This window comes from Euphorbia lathyris, chromosome 1 (assembly GCF_963576675.1).
Source record: "Euphorbia lathyris chromosome 1, ddEupLath1.1, whole genome shotgun sequence".
NCBI lineage: Eukaryota > Viridiplantae > Streptophyta > Magnoliopsida > Malpighiales > Euphorbiaceae > Euphorbia > Euphorbia lathyris.
This window is the reverse complement of record NC_088910.1, coordinates 64807297-64822316: the sequence shown is the minus strand read 5'-3', so window position 1 is coordinate 64822316 and position 15020 is coordinate 64807297. Positions and strand designations below refer to the sequence as shown.

Genomic DNA, 15020 nt, shown 5'->3' with positions numbered 1-15020 from the left:
CCTTATCCTATTTATTTTTTATATTTTATTTTACACTACATATATAGTTTGTCTCCACTATTGATAAATCATGGATCCGTCTCCCTGTATATAGGAATACATAGACATATGTATCTTCTGTAAAGATTAAAAAAAATAAAAAACCACCTAGTTTATATTTGAAAATAGGCATAGACTAATGAAACCCTTAAACTATTTAATTAAAATCAATTAGATTCCTAAACTTTTAAAATCACCAATTAAGCCTTTAACCTATCCAAAAATCAACAATTCACCCTTCTCATTTTTTTTTTTTTATCTAAGGTTGTTAAAACTAAGCTTAACAAACATGCCTTTTATAGTGAAGCAGAATATATAGTTCATAGGATTGGGGCGAAAGAAAAGGGAGAAAATAATTAAGAATTATAAACATGCCTTTTAATTTCCTGAACTGCTTAAATAAAATGGTAGAAAATAGATGATATAAGGCTATTCAATTAAAAATAATTACTTTACTACCCAATAGTCCTTTATTAATGATGTTTTTTCAGCTTTTATTTTTTATGGAATTTTGTCTTTATAGATATATATATATAGCCGAAAGTAGTTCTGTTTATTTGCAGGAAATGAAAAATGGAAGAGATACAAAGAACTGGTTTCCTTCCAGAAAAAATGATGAGTTCTATCGGTTCAGAGACGAATTCTGCTCACTGCACATTCTGCACATTTTTATATGTGGAATATTTTTACACACTTTTTAACCTTGATATCAAGGTTTAGAGACTCCACTATGAACTGTCAATTAAAAACCTTGCTGTTAGAGCTCATCAATCAAGTCTATCTTCAACGCAGTTAGATCAAAAATAGTAATAAAGAGTAAATTGTTTACTGAATAGAATGAAGGCTTGATTGGAGATTTTAGTACTAATTGGTTTTGAGTCCATAGTTTAGGAGCTCAAATGGGCTTTATACCTTGAAAATATACTAAAATTATACCATTTATTTTTATACTTTTCAAAAGAATAAATAGGTAACCGACCAGCAAAATTTGGGTGTGAATTTACGTAAGAGGCACGCCTTACCGACGAGATATAGCGCGCGTGACTATGGTGAATGTCTATATACAATATTTTGACATACGCAGACATATGGACTCTCTTCTGTAAAGACTAAAAAGTCAAGCCCTATCCCTTGCTTAAGGGGATCGAAACAGAGAAGACGCAACGCAACCGATCCAAATCCTCTCTTCACAGCTGCGCCGATCTGTTCTTCCCCTAAAAGGTATTTTTCAATTTTCCGTCTTTCTTTTTTTGGTTATCTTCGTTAACGCATTCTCATCTGTTATGTTCTCTTTTTTACTTTTTCGTTGGTCATTTGATGCAATTTAGGGTTTGCGTCATGATTAATTGTTTTCTTCCTCGGTGTCCAGAATCCAGATAGATTTTTCTTCCCTCAATTGATGGCGGGATTTTTGAGCCGCTTATTATCTTTTATTCATTTAAGCCAATAAAGTACAACAGATCTTCCTTTCAAAAAAAAAAAAAAAGTACAACAGATCTAGGTCTCTCTCTTTTTTTTCTTTAATCTCCTCGTCTTGCTTGTTGAAGAATTTGTTGGTGCATATCACTGTAGCTCCTGGATTTGTTTGTTTGAAGTCGCTGGTGTATATTATTAGTGATTTTATAATATATTTGATGCACGGACTATTTGATTGACAAGAATCTGAGAATCACTGATCATTATATTCTGTTGTGGGAGAAGATAGCAAAAGGGGTATGGACGGACTGAAATACATTTAACATGAAACAAAAATAAACTTGTTATGAGGGTAATTAAGAGGAAATTAATGGAGTTAAATGGAAGTAATAGAAGGTCAAATATCGGATTAACTTGTTTGGGAGTTGTTTTTGGAGAGTAAATGAATGTTAGTGGAAGTATCACTTTTACTTCCTTTAACCTCCAAACTCTAACCTGTAAATTGGGGGTTAATGGAAGTAACGGTAACTTCATAAAAAAACAAAAAATCATGTGTGAAGGGTAAATTGGGGGTTAATGGAAGTAACGGTAACTTCATAAAAAAACAAAAAATCATGTGTGAAGGGTAAATTTAACATTCCTTTCCCTATATATTTAAACCCCCAAACGAAGTTAAACTTGTAATTCTCATTTACATTGTATAAACTTCCAGACAAGGTTAATTTAACATTCATTTCCATCTCATCCCTTTCCTTTCCATTACCTCCTTTAACTCTCACCTCCGTTAACTTCCAAACTCTCAAACAAAGGCTTAGCTGCTGCGACATATTCAGAAAGGGGATTGATAAGTAAAATACAGGTTGGGATATGAAGTTTTTGGATTATTTACTTCTGCTATGTATGTGGTTGCCAATCGGTTCATGCATGCTTAACTATGTTGCATGGACACTGGAAACTTTACTTATAAAACATAAACTTCATAAAATAGTCTTCAACTAAAAATGGACCCGGACATGAAAGGCAAAAACGCTACTAAAGAGAAGTGTAGAGGCTTAACATTGGTTAAAATACTAACTCAGTTGTGTTTATACCTAATTTTGACTTGCCCTTCAAGTAACATATTAAGGTGAAGTCTTATTAGAAGATTTTAATTTCTTATTGCAGATTTGTGATGTTCTTTGTGGTTGATGTTTTAGATTGAGCTTTTGGAAGGCATTTAACATGTTTTAACTAGGTTTGAAAGTTCAGAACATTTTTTTTTCTTCCTGCTTCGTATTTTTTGACAGGCTACTTGTTATGGATCTCGCTTTGTATTTCTATAGTAGCATTTGCATCGTTCCGGCATATAGCTTGTATGACCATCTCTATAGATGATATGGAATGGCCTTATGGTCTCTGAAGTAATGCTACTTCTTGATTACAATCATAGTTGTTAGAATCGTACGAGTCACGAGTCGATTCGTACGATTCGATTCATGAAGAATTCGAGTCGTATCTATGGTACGACTCGGAAGCTTCATGAATCAGCCGAGTCACTACCGATTCGGCCGATTCATCGAGTCACCGAGTCACCCGAGTCGGTCAATTCAGGCCACCATTTAAAAAAAATCAAATTTTAACAACTAAAAAATGTACAGCAGAAGAAGATGACTATCCACTTTACAAAAACAAAACAAAAAAAACATACACAAGTTATGAAGCACAAATAGTTTCAATTAGATGACTCTCCACTCTACAAATTCCAAAACCTTCCCTCTTCTTTTCTATTTATTTATTATTATCTTCTTCTACTCTTTATTCTTTCTATTTTCCATGTTCTGTCTGTCTCTACTTTCTTTTATAACTTGATATAATTTCTATTTAGATATTAAAATTGCATTTTTGGACTAATATTTAAAGTTAAATATGATTAATATTTTATTTTTTTATAGCATTTTGAATTTGATCCGAATCTTACGATTCGATTCGATTCACGAGTCCCGATTCGTAAAATAAGATTTCGAGTCACGAGTCGAATCTCAATTTAACAACTATGATTACAATATATTAAGGAACATTTGTACTGTCTAAACTTTTATGTTTGTCTATGATTGCTAATGAGGCATCTAGAATCTTTGTTCTTTATTCTCTATGAGATTCATGAGATGCCTGCAATTGCACGGTGTGATGAAGGTTTTCCTTGGTCCTTGCATAATTCTTGACCACAATGCTGATGAGAATTGAAGGCTTAAGCCTTCCATGCTAGGATGCTTGCATTTGTTACCTATCCTCTTCTGACTGAGAAGTTATCACTGCTTATCTTCTGTAGCTTTATTGCTTTCAAGCTATTTATATATGTACTTCTTGTATGATAGAAGAGCTAACATTGACTTTTCTCTTCTTTGAGATGTACTTCCGGTCATCATCATACAAACATGCAGTTATTGAGCTTGTTTTTATATTCACATGGACTGCAAGAGATTCATCCAGTTGGTTGAGGAGAAAAAGAAGAGAGCTTTGGAGAAAAAGGAAGCCCCTTTGAAATGGGAGCAGAAGTTAGAAGCTGCTGCCAAGGCAAAGGCTGATGCTGAAGCTAAAGATAGGAAGCAGAAAGCTGCAAAGCATAAGAGAAAATCAGCATCTAACTCCGACATTGAAAGTGATAGTGACAGTGATGGTTGTAGAAAGTCTAAGAAAAGATCTCACAAGAAACACAAAAAGCATGCACACTCTGACTTGGGTAATAATGAAAAGAAGAGAGAAAAGAAGTCCAAGCGAAAGCCTAGGAGACTGTCTTCAGGCTCTAGTGATGATAGTAGTTATGCTCTTGAGAGTGATTCTGAAGAAGAAAGGAAGAGGAAGAAGAGAAATCCTAGAAGGCATGTGCATCATGGTTCGAGATCTGATTCCAGTGCATCTGATTCTTCAAGTGATGACGATCATGAAGTGGTAAAAAAGAGAAGACATGCAAGGCGTAACAGACGGCATCATCGAAGTTCTCCAGATTCTTCCGGTGATGAGGATAGTGGTGGAATCAGCCGAAGACATTCAAGGCACCATAAGCGTCACTGCAGGTCAGACTCAAGTGGCTTGGATGTCTTAAGTGATGAGGACAGAAGAAGCCATGAAAAGCATCATAAACGTCATAGGCAATGCCACAGCATAGATGCAAGGTCACCAGATTCTCTGGGTAAGCCCTCAAATGACAACATTGAAGAGGCTGATAAAAGACCAAGGTACAATAAATCTGGAAATCATCACCACCATCATCAAAAGCACCGGGGTTATCATTTCAATGAGAGAAATCATTAACGCTCGGAGAGAAATAGAGATGATCAAGCTCAGCATCCTCGAGAAGTCAATGTGCATAATGCTGACCAAGCTGAGAACATAGTAATTTGACAATATAGCCTGGATCTTCTCGGGTAATTTGAAACTATATTTTCTTTTGGGACTACAAGTAATTTGTATTAATTGAGACTTTTTATCCATTGATCTTCAGTGTCCTTATTTAACTTGAATGATTTTCCTCCTAATTAATTAATTTTATGATGTTTGTCGGTGCCTTAAAATACATCTTGATTCTTTTATGGTCTCATGTTCTCTACAATATTTATTACAAAACCTGGACAGTGATGAAATATAAGGGGAAGAGAAAGAATAAGATAGAAGAGAGCTAGGGATGTAAATGGGGCGGGGAATACCGGTATCCGTCGGGGCCCCGCCCCAACGGGGCGGGGATTCCCCGCCCCGTTTTTTGGCGGGGACGGGGACGGGACCAATATGGTCCCCGTAGGCGGGTACGGGGCGGGGACGGGAAATGGTATCCCCGCCCCGCGGGGATCCCCGTACCCGTACCAATAATGCCCTGACGGGGATTCTCCGTTTAAACTCCGTTTAGATATGAAATTAAAAAATATATACTTTTAATGTGAACGAGGAGGATCAAACCTCTAACCAATTGATACACAACCAAACGTCTTAACCATCTCAACTAATTCCACAATGATTTGCCCCCGTAATTTCTCATTTTGAGCATCATTTGCATCCATGCTTTTCAGTAGATCAAGTGTGAAAACTTTTATCTCATCAGGTGTGAACAACATTCATACCCATCTTTTCATGTTTGGCAATCTAAGTAGAAAGAAATGAATGGCTTTATAATATTAGGAGTAATAAAAAAGAGAGTAAATGACAGTACTTATTTGATTCCATAGAAGATCAAGTGGTAAAAAGCAATGAATTGATGACTAACATGGTTATAATTTTACGAGCAAGCCAAGAAGCATCTGCAAGGCAAGAATGTACCTGTTCCCAACATAAAAATAAACCAATTAAGCATAACAACATATAATTTGTTGTTAATTTATATTAATTTATAAAACTGCTGTTAACTTATGATTATGCATTTGATTGATGTTTTGGTGGTAATACAATACAATAGAATTAAGTGTTTAATTAAGTGTTTGATGATTATGCATTTAATTAAGTGTTTCTTATACTAAATGGGTAAACGGGGATTCCCCGTTCCCGCGGGGATCCCCGTGGGGCGGGGACGGGGACAGTTTTTGTCCCCATTTAGTTGGCGGGGACGGGGACGGGGAATCCCCGTTTAGGCGGGGACGGGGATGGGAAACCAAATCCCCGCCCGCCCCGCCCCGTTTACATCCCTAAGAGAGACACAGAGAATTAGGGAAGAAAAGAATAGTGAGGAGAAGAAATATAAAAACTATTTAAAGTAATAACAATCAAATAATAATTCAATTAACCACCTAATGTAATACCTAAATAACAATCAAGAATGTAGAATGTAGAAAAAACAGAGAACTGCCACCAGAATTGTTAGTCTCTCTGCCTTGAAAACTGTTGCCTGTTAACTTGTTGGTGGTTGCAACAGCTCCAAAAAAAATACCATAGAAAGTAGGTACAGTGCATAAGTTACAATAGTGGCAGTCAATGTACCAATAGAAATCAGCTTGTTCTCTGTGGAAACAGTGCAGTACTCACTATTGACAGCTATATAATTGGCTGTGCGTAAATATCCAGGCACATCTCCAAATTGCACTATGGTTCCAGAAATTGGAGAATGAAATCGACATAGAAATATGACTAAATATCCATCAACACAAATGGTAGAGCTTGTTTCCTTTTCCTGCAGGGCTCTAGTAGAAAATTTCCAACCTTTGATTCGGAATCTTACACTATCTTCAACATTTTCAAATTCCATCAAACAACAATAAAATGCACAGACAACAACTTCATCGTGTACTATGAAGCAAGTGGTCTCACACCAAGCATTAACTCCTTGAAAGTCTTAAAATTTCCTAGTGGGAACTTGACTTCAGCCAAATTAATTCGATCCTTAAAAAGTTCAACTAGTTGGTGGTATTTCCTCTGAGTATTCAGCCGAGTTCACATTCCTTTCCTTCTTCTCTGAAATGCTTTATAGCAATTGCTTAGCCCTTATGCTCATAATGCCCATATTGACATCACCTTTTGAAAGACTCATCAATAATGGTTGCCACAATTCTACTTATAGAATTGTAATATAAATTTATGTTAAACCTTCCTCTCTGGATTATTATGCCTAAGAGGCGCTGCTCATCCACCACTGTTATACGTAAAGCAGATAATTTTACTCTCAAATATTAAATTGTGAACTCCAATGACCATGGAGATATGCCCATTTTGAAGATCCTTAATTTGCACTTGTGTCAATATTGACCTTGTTAACAATGCAATCGAAGGCTCTAACAGGTCATCCTTCACAATCGCCAGCAACTTAAGCAAGTGCTCATAATGTGGGGCTGCAAGCAATTCAGTTGGACCCATGTAGGTTGCTTGATAATAAGAGAAAGTTAGCTCTAAGTTTCCATTTTCGTTGGTAGTAGCCTTATGAACTGGAATCAGCTTGACTCCATCAGGAAATGTCCCTTCAACCTCATTTAGAGACACTAACGAAGCAAACTTAACTATCAAGGGGTCCTTAAGCCCAACAACAGCAAAAACATTTACACAGTCAGAGACTATTGGATTTGTAAACTCATTCTTTGGCAGCAACTTATCCTTTGATAATTCCTCCATTGAAATTAATAGCATGTTGCCATAATTAGCATCATGTACCTTGTAGGGTGATCCATCTTCATTAATCTTCCTTCCCAACATTGTTTTCTGGACTCCTCTGTGCTTTGCTTCTTCATCCCTTAGTGTCACGCTTTGTATTCCTCCAACAAACATTCCTAAAGAATGATTCACTATCCCAATTTCTGCAATTGTACTTGTAGCCATTGCTTCAATTTTTGTGCCTATTTCATCTGCAACTATCACTTGGGACATATGATTTTCAACTACTTTTATCAATACCTCTGTCACATTGGACCCTAAGTGTGCTATAGGTGTGCAGCAGCATTACTAATTGCAGATTTTACTCCATAATCTACGTCGTCATCAAAAGTTTCTCGAATAAGACCAACCTTCAACTGCTTTTGTAGTCTAGATTCGACAAGATGGAAGGAAGCTAATTGAGATATGAAATGAAGAACCACTCCCACATTGCTGGTGGCATCGCATATATCATAATCAGATATTGCATGAAGAAGGATCCCAATATCAACAACTGATTTAACAAGGCATCCAATAGCATCAAGAGAAGACACATAAGCCAAAAGCCCAAATCTTGAGATGCGGCTATAGGTTGGCTTCAAACTAACAACACCACAAATTGACACTGGTTGTCTTACACTTCCACCAGTATAACTTCCAAGTAAAACCACACATTGCCTAGTAGGAACAGCTGGAGCAGATTGCCCTAATGACCCTCCTGGAACTCGAGATAAATCCCAAGGTTTTGAAGTAACCAGAAATGTAGAACCTCTAGCGGTATGCCCCATACCAAATTAATAGAGATTAGTCTTCCCAATCACAATAGCACCCTTATCCTTTAATCTCTTCACTGATTTAGCATCGAATGACGCCCAATAATTCTCCAAAAAAATGGGAACCACCGGTAGAAGGCATATCCGACGTGCATATGTTATGTTTGACAACAATAAGAAACACAACAGTAGGTCCCTTTATCTTCACCCTAAGAATAGGCTCACATTTTCCAAATGTCCTTATAAGAATATTTCCAACATAAAGATTTATAGTTTGCAGGGGTTAGCAGATCACCACTATCAATTGATCCGTTCCCATTTGGACTAGGATCATATGATAGTTCATCAAATATGCCTAGTCGCGGTTGAAAAATTAACTATTAATTTAAAATAAATAAATAAACAAAGAGAGAAATGAAAAAAAAAATGAAAAATGAAAGTCTAAATTGGGTGCCTCCATTGTTGAAAAATGATCCCCACATTTAATTATTCAACTAATTCGTTGAATAATGGGTTCATTACATGGCTATAAATAGCCATGTAATATATTTCTCAAATGTATCAAAAATTGGGGAAAAAGAGTTTGAGAAGAAAAATGTAAGAGAGTGAGAAAGAGAATGAAAAGAAAAAAATGAGAGGAGTTGAGAGCATAGAGATTAGGGAGCAAGGCAAAATATATTAAGAGAGTTTTGTGAGAATTAAGTCTCCGGTTAGGAGATTTTAATTTGGAGAAGGTAGTTTAAATATTTTGGGGAGACATAAAAATAGTAAAATAATTATTTTGAGGTATTTTCGGGAAACACCTCGGTACTACTATTTTGTTTTATCTCATTGTAATTCTAGAAAGTTTCTAGAAAACACCCTCTTGTAAACTTCATAAATTCAATAAATTGAGATTTATTGCTTCCGCTAAATTGTGGTAATCCAGAAAATTCCCAACACTGGTATTAGAGCTATGGTTCAATGTTGGGACTGTTGAAACACCTTTCCACAAGATTTTGATTTGACAAAATCATCTATGATTAAGAGGCAATTAAATTTAGATGCTTTGATTTAATTGTACTAATATGTTTGTTGAATCTTGAGTGCAAAAATATATAAGGTAAAAGACAGGACAAAAGTCAGCACAAACAAAGCTAAGTAGCAAAGAACTCAGCATGACAGAATAGAAGCTGAGTGGAGTTAAAGGTCAGAAACAAAACGAAGCTGACCTAAGCTAAAGACCTCGTCAGGAGCGTTTAAACAAAACGGAGCTGACCTTGGAGGAACTCAGCATGAACCATGAACAAACGGAGCTGAGTATTCATCAGGACAGCATGAAGGATCTGTTCTACTAAAAGACAAAGTCTGCCAATCATCTGCACCAATAATTGGAACCTCGAAGATACCTAAGAAGACTGATTCCGAGAGTCATGGGACGTTGGATTATTGGAAACAGACAACTGTCACAAACAAACAAAACAGACGCTAAAAGACAACCTGACGCCTGAAGTAAAACAGAAGCAGGGAATGGTGTGCAGTCTGAAGATTTCCAGAAAATGTTCCCCAAAAGAGCCGTTTTGGTTGCAACGGTCAAGACATTTTAAACAATCAAGTCCACAGTTTTCCGTCTATAAAAGGACAATCGAAGAACCAAAATAAAAACAAGAGAGAAGCATAAAAAGAAAAATACAAGAGAGAAAGTTTCAAAAGCACTCAAATACAAAAAGAATCTTACACCCACGTTTCTATTCTATGTGTAAATGCTAGATTGAGTTGTAATCATCTAAAGTGTTCTTTAGTTCAAAAAGGAACAAGTCTGTGATCAATAGCAATATTGAGAGAGTAAAGCTGAGTGCTAAGTTGTAAGCATTTCAGTAGTAAAGAAATCTAGGTGCTAGGTTGTAGCACTTAGTAGGAGTTGAGTAGAAAAATAGAGGAAGGTACTCTTGCATATTCAACTGCCTTGTAATTGGTTTGTGCTCTACCGTTAAAGAGCTCAGTATTGGATTCAAAAAGCCCGGAGGACTCTGGGGACTGGACGTAGGCAGAGAGGCCGAACCAGGATAAGTGATACTGAGTAATCTCTGAACTCTCTCTTATATTGTATGTGTTATTTGCTAAATTTACTCAGCATATAAATTGCCTAAGCTGACCTTGAGTAAATAAGTGGTGCTGAGTTAGAAGTTGACCTTCAAGAGTGTCAATTCTCAACTCACAAGAAGACAACTTTAGTCAACATCTGATTAAATCTGTCTTCGAACATATCTCACCAAGCTGACCAAAAGCAGAGTTAATAAACTCTCAAAAATTACTTCCAGTCAGCTTAATTAAATCGCGAAAAAATTATATTAGTTCCTAACCCCCCCTTGGAACTAATTATCAGGGACCAACAAGTGGTATCAGAGCCCAAAAGCTCACTACTCAGAGATTTAACAATCTTGAGCTGATCCCTAAAAATGGGTAAGAATAGCACTCGTTTCCTTCCTGGAAACCAAACAACATAGATACTCCTTGAGGGATTATCAATCACTAGACCACCCCTATTCTTTGGATCGAATTATACATTCTGGAAGAATAGGATGAAGAACTTTATTCAAGCCACAAATATGAGTGCATGGCTTGCAATTGTTCAAGGTCCACATGTGCCATACAAAACTATTAACAATGAGAAAATTGTTAAGAGTGAGGCTGAGTGGACAGAGGATGACCTCAGAAAACTACAAAATAATGCTTCGGCTATAAATATGCTTCACTGTGCGTTAGATGCTGCAGAATACAATAAGATTTCAGGTTGTGAGTCAGCACAGGAGATCTGGAAGAAGCTTGAAGTAACCTATGAAGGCACAAGCAAAGTTAAAGAGTCTAAAGTCAATCAACATATGAGACTCTACGAGTTGTTTGAGATGAAAGAAAATGAAGACATCTCAGAAATGAACGCAAGGTTCACAAACATTATAAATAAGCTAAAAAGGCTTGGAAAGAGCTTCACTGAAGAAGAACAAGTGAAGAAGATTCTGAGAAGTCTGCCCAAGAGCTGGCAAGCAAAGAAAACAGCCGTAGAGGAAGCTCAGGACTTGACTACCTACAAATATGATGAGCTGATAGGATCCTTGCTGACCCATGAAATCTCTATGAAAAACTTTGAAGCCAAAGAAAAAGAAAAATCAGAGGATAAGAAATAAAAATCCCTTGTCATGAAAGCAGACTCAACTGAAGCTGAGTCAACCGATGATGAGGAATTGGCCATGTTCACCAGAAAGATGAAAAAGCTGTTCAGAAGAAATGATAGAAATGGCAAAAGATCATTTAGAAGAAATGATAAGTACAAAGCTGAGTCAAGCGACAAGTACAAGAAGGACAGCTCGAAATTTGTCACATGTTTTGAGTGTCATCAAACCGGGCACATCAAGTCAAGCTGTCCCAATCTCAAGAAAGAGAAGAATGGAAGCAAAAAGGCTATGGTAGCCACATGGAGTGACAGTGATGAGTCAACATCATCTGAAGCTGAGCAAAATGAAACAGCCAACATATGTTTTATGGCAGATGATGGAGCCGACCAATCCCAGTCTGAGCATGCTGACCTTTCTGATGGAACTGACCAAGAGAACCACAACAATGAGGTAACATCTTTACTTTTGCTTAGAAATGAAATGGTGAATGCCCTGAGTGACTTATATACACTTACTAAGAAGTGTAACAAAAAGATTAAGGCACTCAGCAGGCGCTGTGATGAGATTGAAGAGGTCAAGCTGAGTGATCTCCGATATCTTCTCCAGGACAACTCTGACTTGCATACCAACATGCAAATCTTACATAAGTTTGTCACGGAGGTCCAATCTGAATCAAAGAAACTTAGGAAGGATATCACACACCTACAAAGTCAAGGGAAAGGCTTAAACAAAGCCCATGCTGAGTACGCAAATAATAGTCAGCATAAGCAAGTCACTCAATGTGAATGTTGTGGAAAACGTGGACACACAAAGGATGTGTGTTGGCATAACAAGCGGACTGTCCAATGTGACTTCTGCGGAAGAAAAGGGCATACCACAAAAGTATGTTGGCATGCCCAACACAATAATGCTGACTATACTCAGTTCAACCCACAAAGGGTACCTTTTTGTGACTTCTGTGGTAAACCAGGCCACACCATAAAAGTATGTTGTCATAAGTTGAAACATGATTTTGCACCTGTCTACACTAACAAGAAAGGACCCAAAAGAAATTGGGTACCTAAAAATGAATAGTTTGAACTGCAGGTCAGCTTGACATGCGTGGAGAAGTCAAAACTATGGTATATAGACAGCGCATGCTCAAGGCACATGACAGGTGATGAAACTCAGTTCATCACACTAGAGCTTAAACGAGGTGGAAGTGTAAGCTTTGGAGACAACAAGAAGGGTAAGATAGTCGGCTCAGGTACTATCGGAGGTAACCCAACCATTGAGTATGTCTCCTTAGTTAAAGGTCTAAAATACAACCTGTTGAGTGTAGCTCAGCTTTGCAAAAGCGGCAGAAGGGTTGTATTTGATGATACTAAGTGTCAAATACTCGAGGGAAATACAAATGAATTGATTTTAACTGCCCCTCGTGTAGAAAATGTATATATGTTGAACTTGGAAAAACAGTTTTCTAAAAATATATGCTTAGTATCTAAAGAGGACAACTCCTGGCTATGGCATAGAAGACTTGGGCATGTCAGCATGGATCTTCTTGCCAAATTAGCTAGAAAGCAATTAGTTGAGGGATTACCCAAATTAAAGTTTGAAAAAGATCAGTTATGTAAAGCCTGTCAGCAAGGAAAACAAACTAAAAAGTCATTTCATAGTAAAACTGTCGTCTCAACCAAAAGGCCATTGGAATTACTACACTTAGATCTTTTCGGACCTATCCAGCCACTCAGCTTGGGAGGTGTTCACCACATTGATCAGAAAACTTGAAAATGACAAAGACCTAAAAGTAGCTCACATTAGAAGCGACAATGGTGGAGAATTCAAAAACCAACAGTTTGATGAATTCTGTGAAACCTGTGGTATTGACCACAACTTCTCTGCTCCAAGAACACCTCAACAAAATGGGGTTGTTGAAAGGAAAAATAGAACCATTGTTGAAATAGCTAGGACGATGCTGAGTGAAAATAGGCTTCCAAAGTACTTCTGGGGTGAAGGTGTTCACACAGCATGTTATATACTGAACAGGGCTCTAGTCAGACCTATACTTAAGAAAACCCCATATGAACTTTGTAAAGGTCGAAAGCCCAACATTGGATACTTTCGTGCCTTTGGTTGTAAGTGTTTTATACTCAATACAAAAGACAACCTTGCTAAATTTGATGCTAAAGCTGATGAGGCGATCTTTTTAGGGTACTCAACAAACAGTAAAGCATATAGAGTATTTAATAAAAGAACTCAAGTTGTAGAAGAGTCTGTACATGTTGAGTTCGATGAAACTGACCCTACAGGTAAGTCAGCTCAGCCTGAAGAAGAAGAATCAGGCTCAGCTTCCGCTGGTCAACCAGAAGCCACAATGCCTAACATACAGGAGCTGACTCAAGGTAAGCAAGAAATATCATTTGCTGACCAATCTATTCCTGTAGAGATTGTAGAAACACCTCTTCCAAACGACTCAGCACTGCCAAAGGAAATAAAGATCCCAAGAGGCCATACAGAACAAGCCATTCTTGATGCCGCTAACAACAAACTGATGATCAGGGATCAACTTAGAAAATACCTCAACAATGTTGCATTCGTATCAATACATGAGCCAAAGAATTTTGCTGATGCTGAGCAAGATGAGTATTGGATCAATGCCATGCAAGAAGAGCTTGATCAATTCACCAGAAATGAGGTATGGGATTTAGTACCTAAACCTAGGAATCAAAACCCATAGGAACTAAGTGGGTCTTTAGAAATAAGCTAGATGAACATGGGAATGTGATTAGAAACAAAGCCCGACTTGTAGCTCAAGGCTATAGTCAGCAAGAGGGTATAGACTATGGAGAAACATTTGCCCCAGTTGCTAGATTAGAAGTTATACAAATATTGTGTGCCTATGCCAGTTACATGAATTTTAAATTATACCAAATGGATGTAAAAAGTGCATTTCTTAATGGCTTTATAAACGAAGAGGTATACGTCAATCAACCTCCTGGATTTGAAGAATCAAAATTTCCAAATCACGTTTATAAACTCAAAAAGGCTCTGTACGGCCTAAAGCAAGCTCCAAGAGCTTGGTATGAGAGGTTGACCAACTTCCTGCTGACCAGAAACTATGTCAGGGGAAAAGATGACACAACTTTGTTCATTAAGAAAAAGGGTAAACATACCCTACTTGCACAGATATATGTTGATGATATAATCTTTGGTGCTACTGACGAATCTTTGTGCAAAGAATTTAGCCAACAGATGCAAACTGAGTTCGAAATGTCCATGATGGGTGAACTCAACTTCTTTCTTGGACTCCAAATCAAGCAAGGCAAGAACGGCATATTTATAAGTCAATCTAAGTACACCAAGGAAATGTTAAAGAAGTTCAGCATGGAAGAATGCAAACCAATATCAACCCCCATGGGTACTGATACTGTCCTATGCAAGGATGAAAAGAGTAAGTCAGTTGATAGTAAACTCTATCGAGGTATGATAGGTTCATTACTCTACCTCACTACTAGTAGACCAGATATTCAATACTCAATATGCTATTGTGCTAGATATCAAGCTGACCCCAGGCAATCTC

General features: G+C 37.3%; 1 protein-coding gene across 2 annotated transcripts; it reads left to right on the top strand.

The window, feature by feature from the left end:
* The first annotated feature begins 1100 nt into the window (after positions 1-1100).
* Positions 1101-4990, top strand: LOC136235764 (NKAP family protein UM04995). 2 transcript variants are annotated; one of them, XM_066025775.1, is made up of 2 exons: positions 1101-1260; positions 3842-4990. In XM_066025775.1, the coding sequence occupies exon 2, from the start codon at positions 3901-3903 to the stop codon at positions 4744-4746; it is 846 nt and encodes a 281-aa protein (XP_065881847.1). In that variant the 5' UTR covers positions 1101-1260; positions 3842-3900; the 3' UTR covers positions 4747-4990. The 2 variants fall into 2 exon arrangements, with proteins under 2 accessions (XP_065881847.1, XP_065881853.1); XM_066025781.1 differs by having other exon boundaries at positions 1103-1260; positions 3876-4990.
* Positions 4991-15020: the final 10030 nt, after the last annotated feature.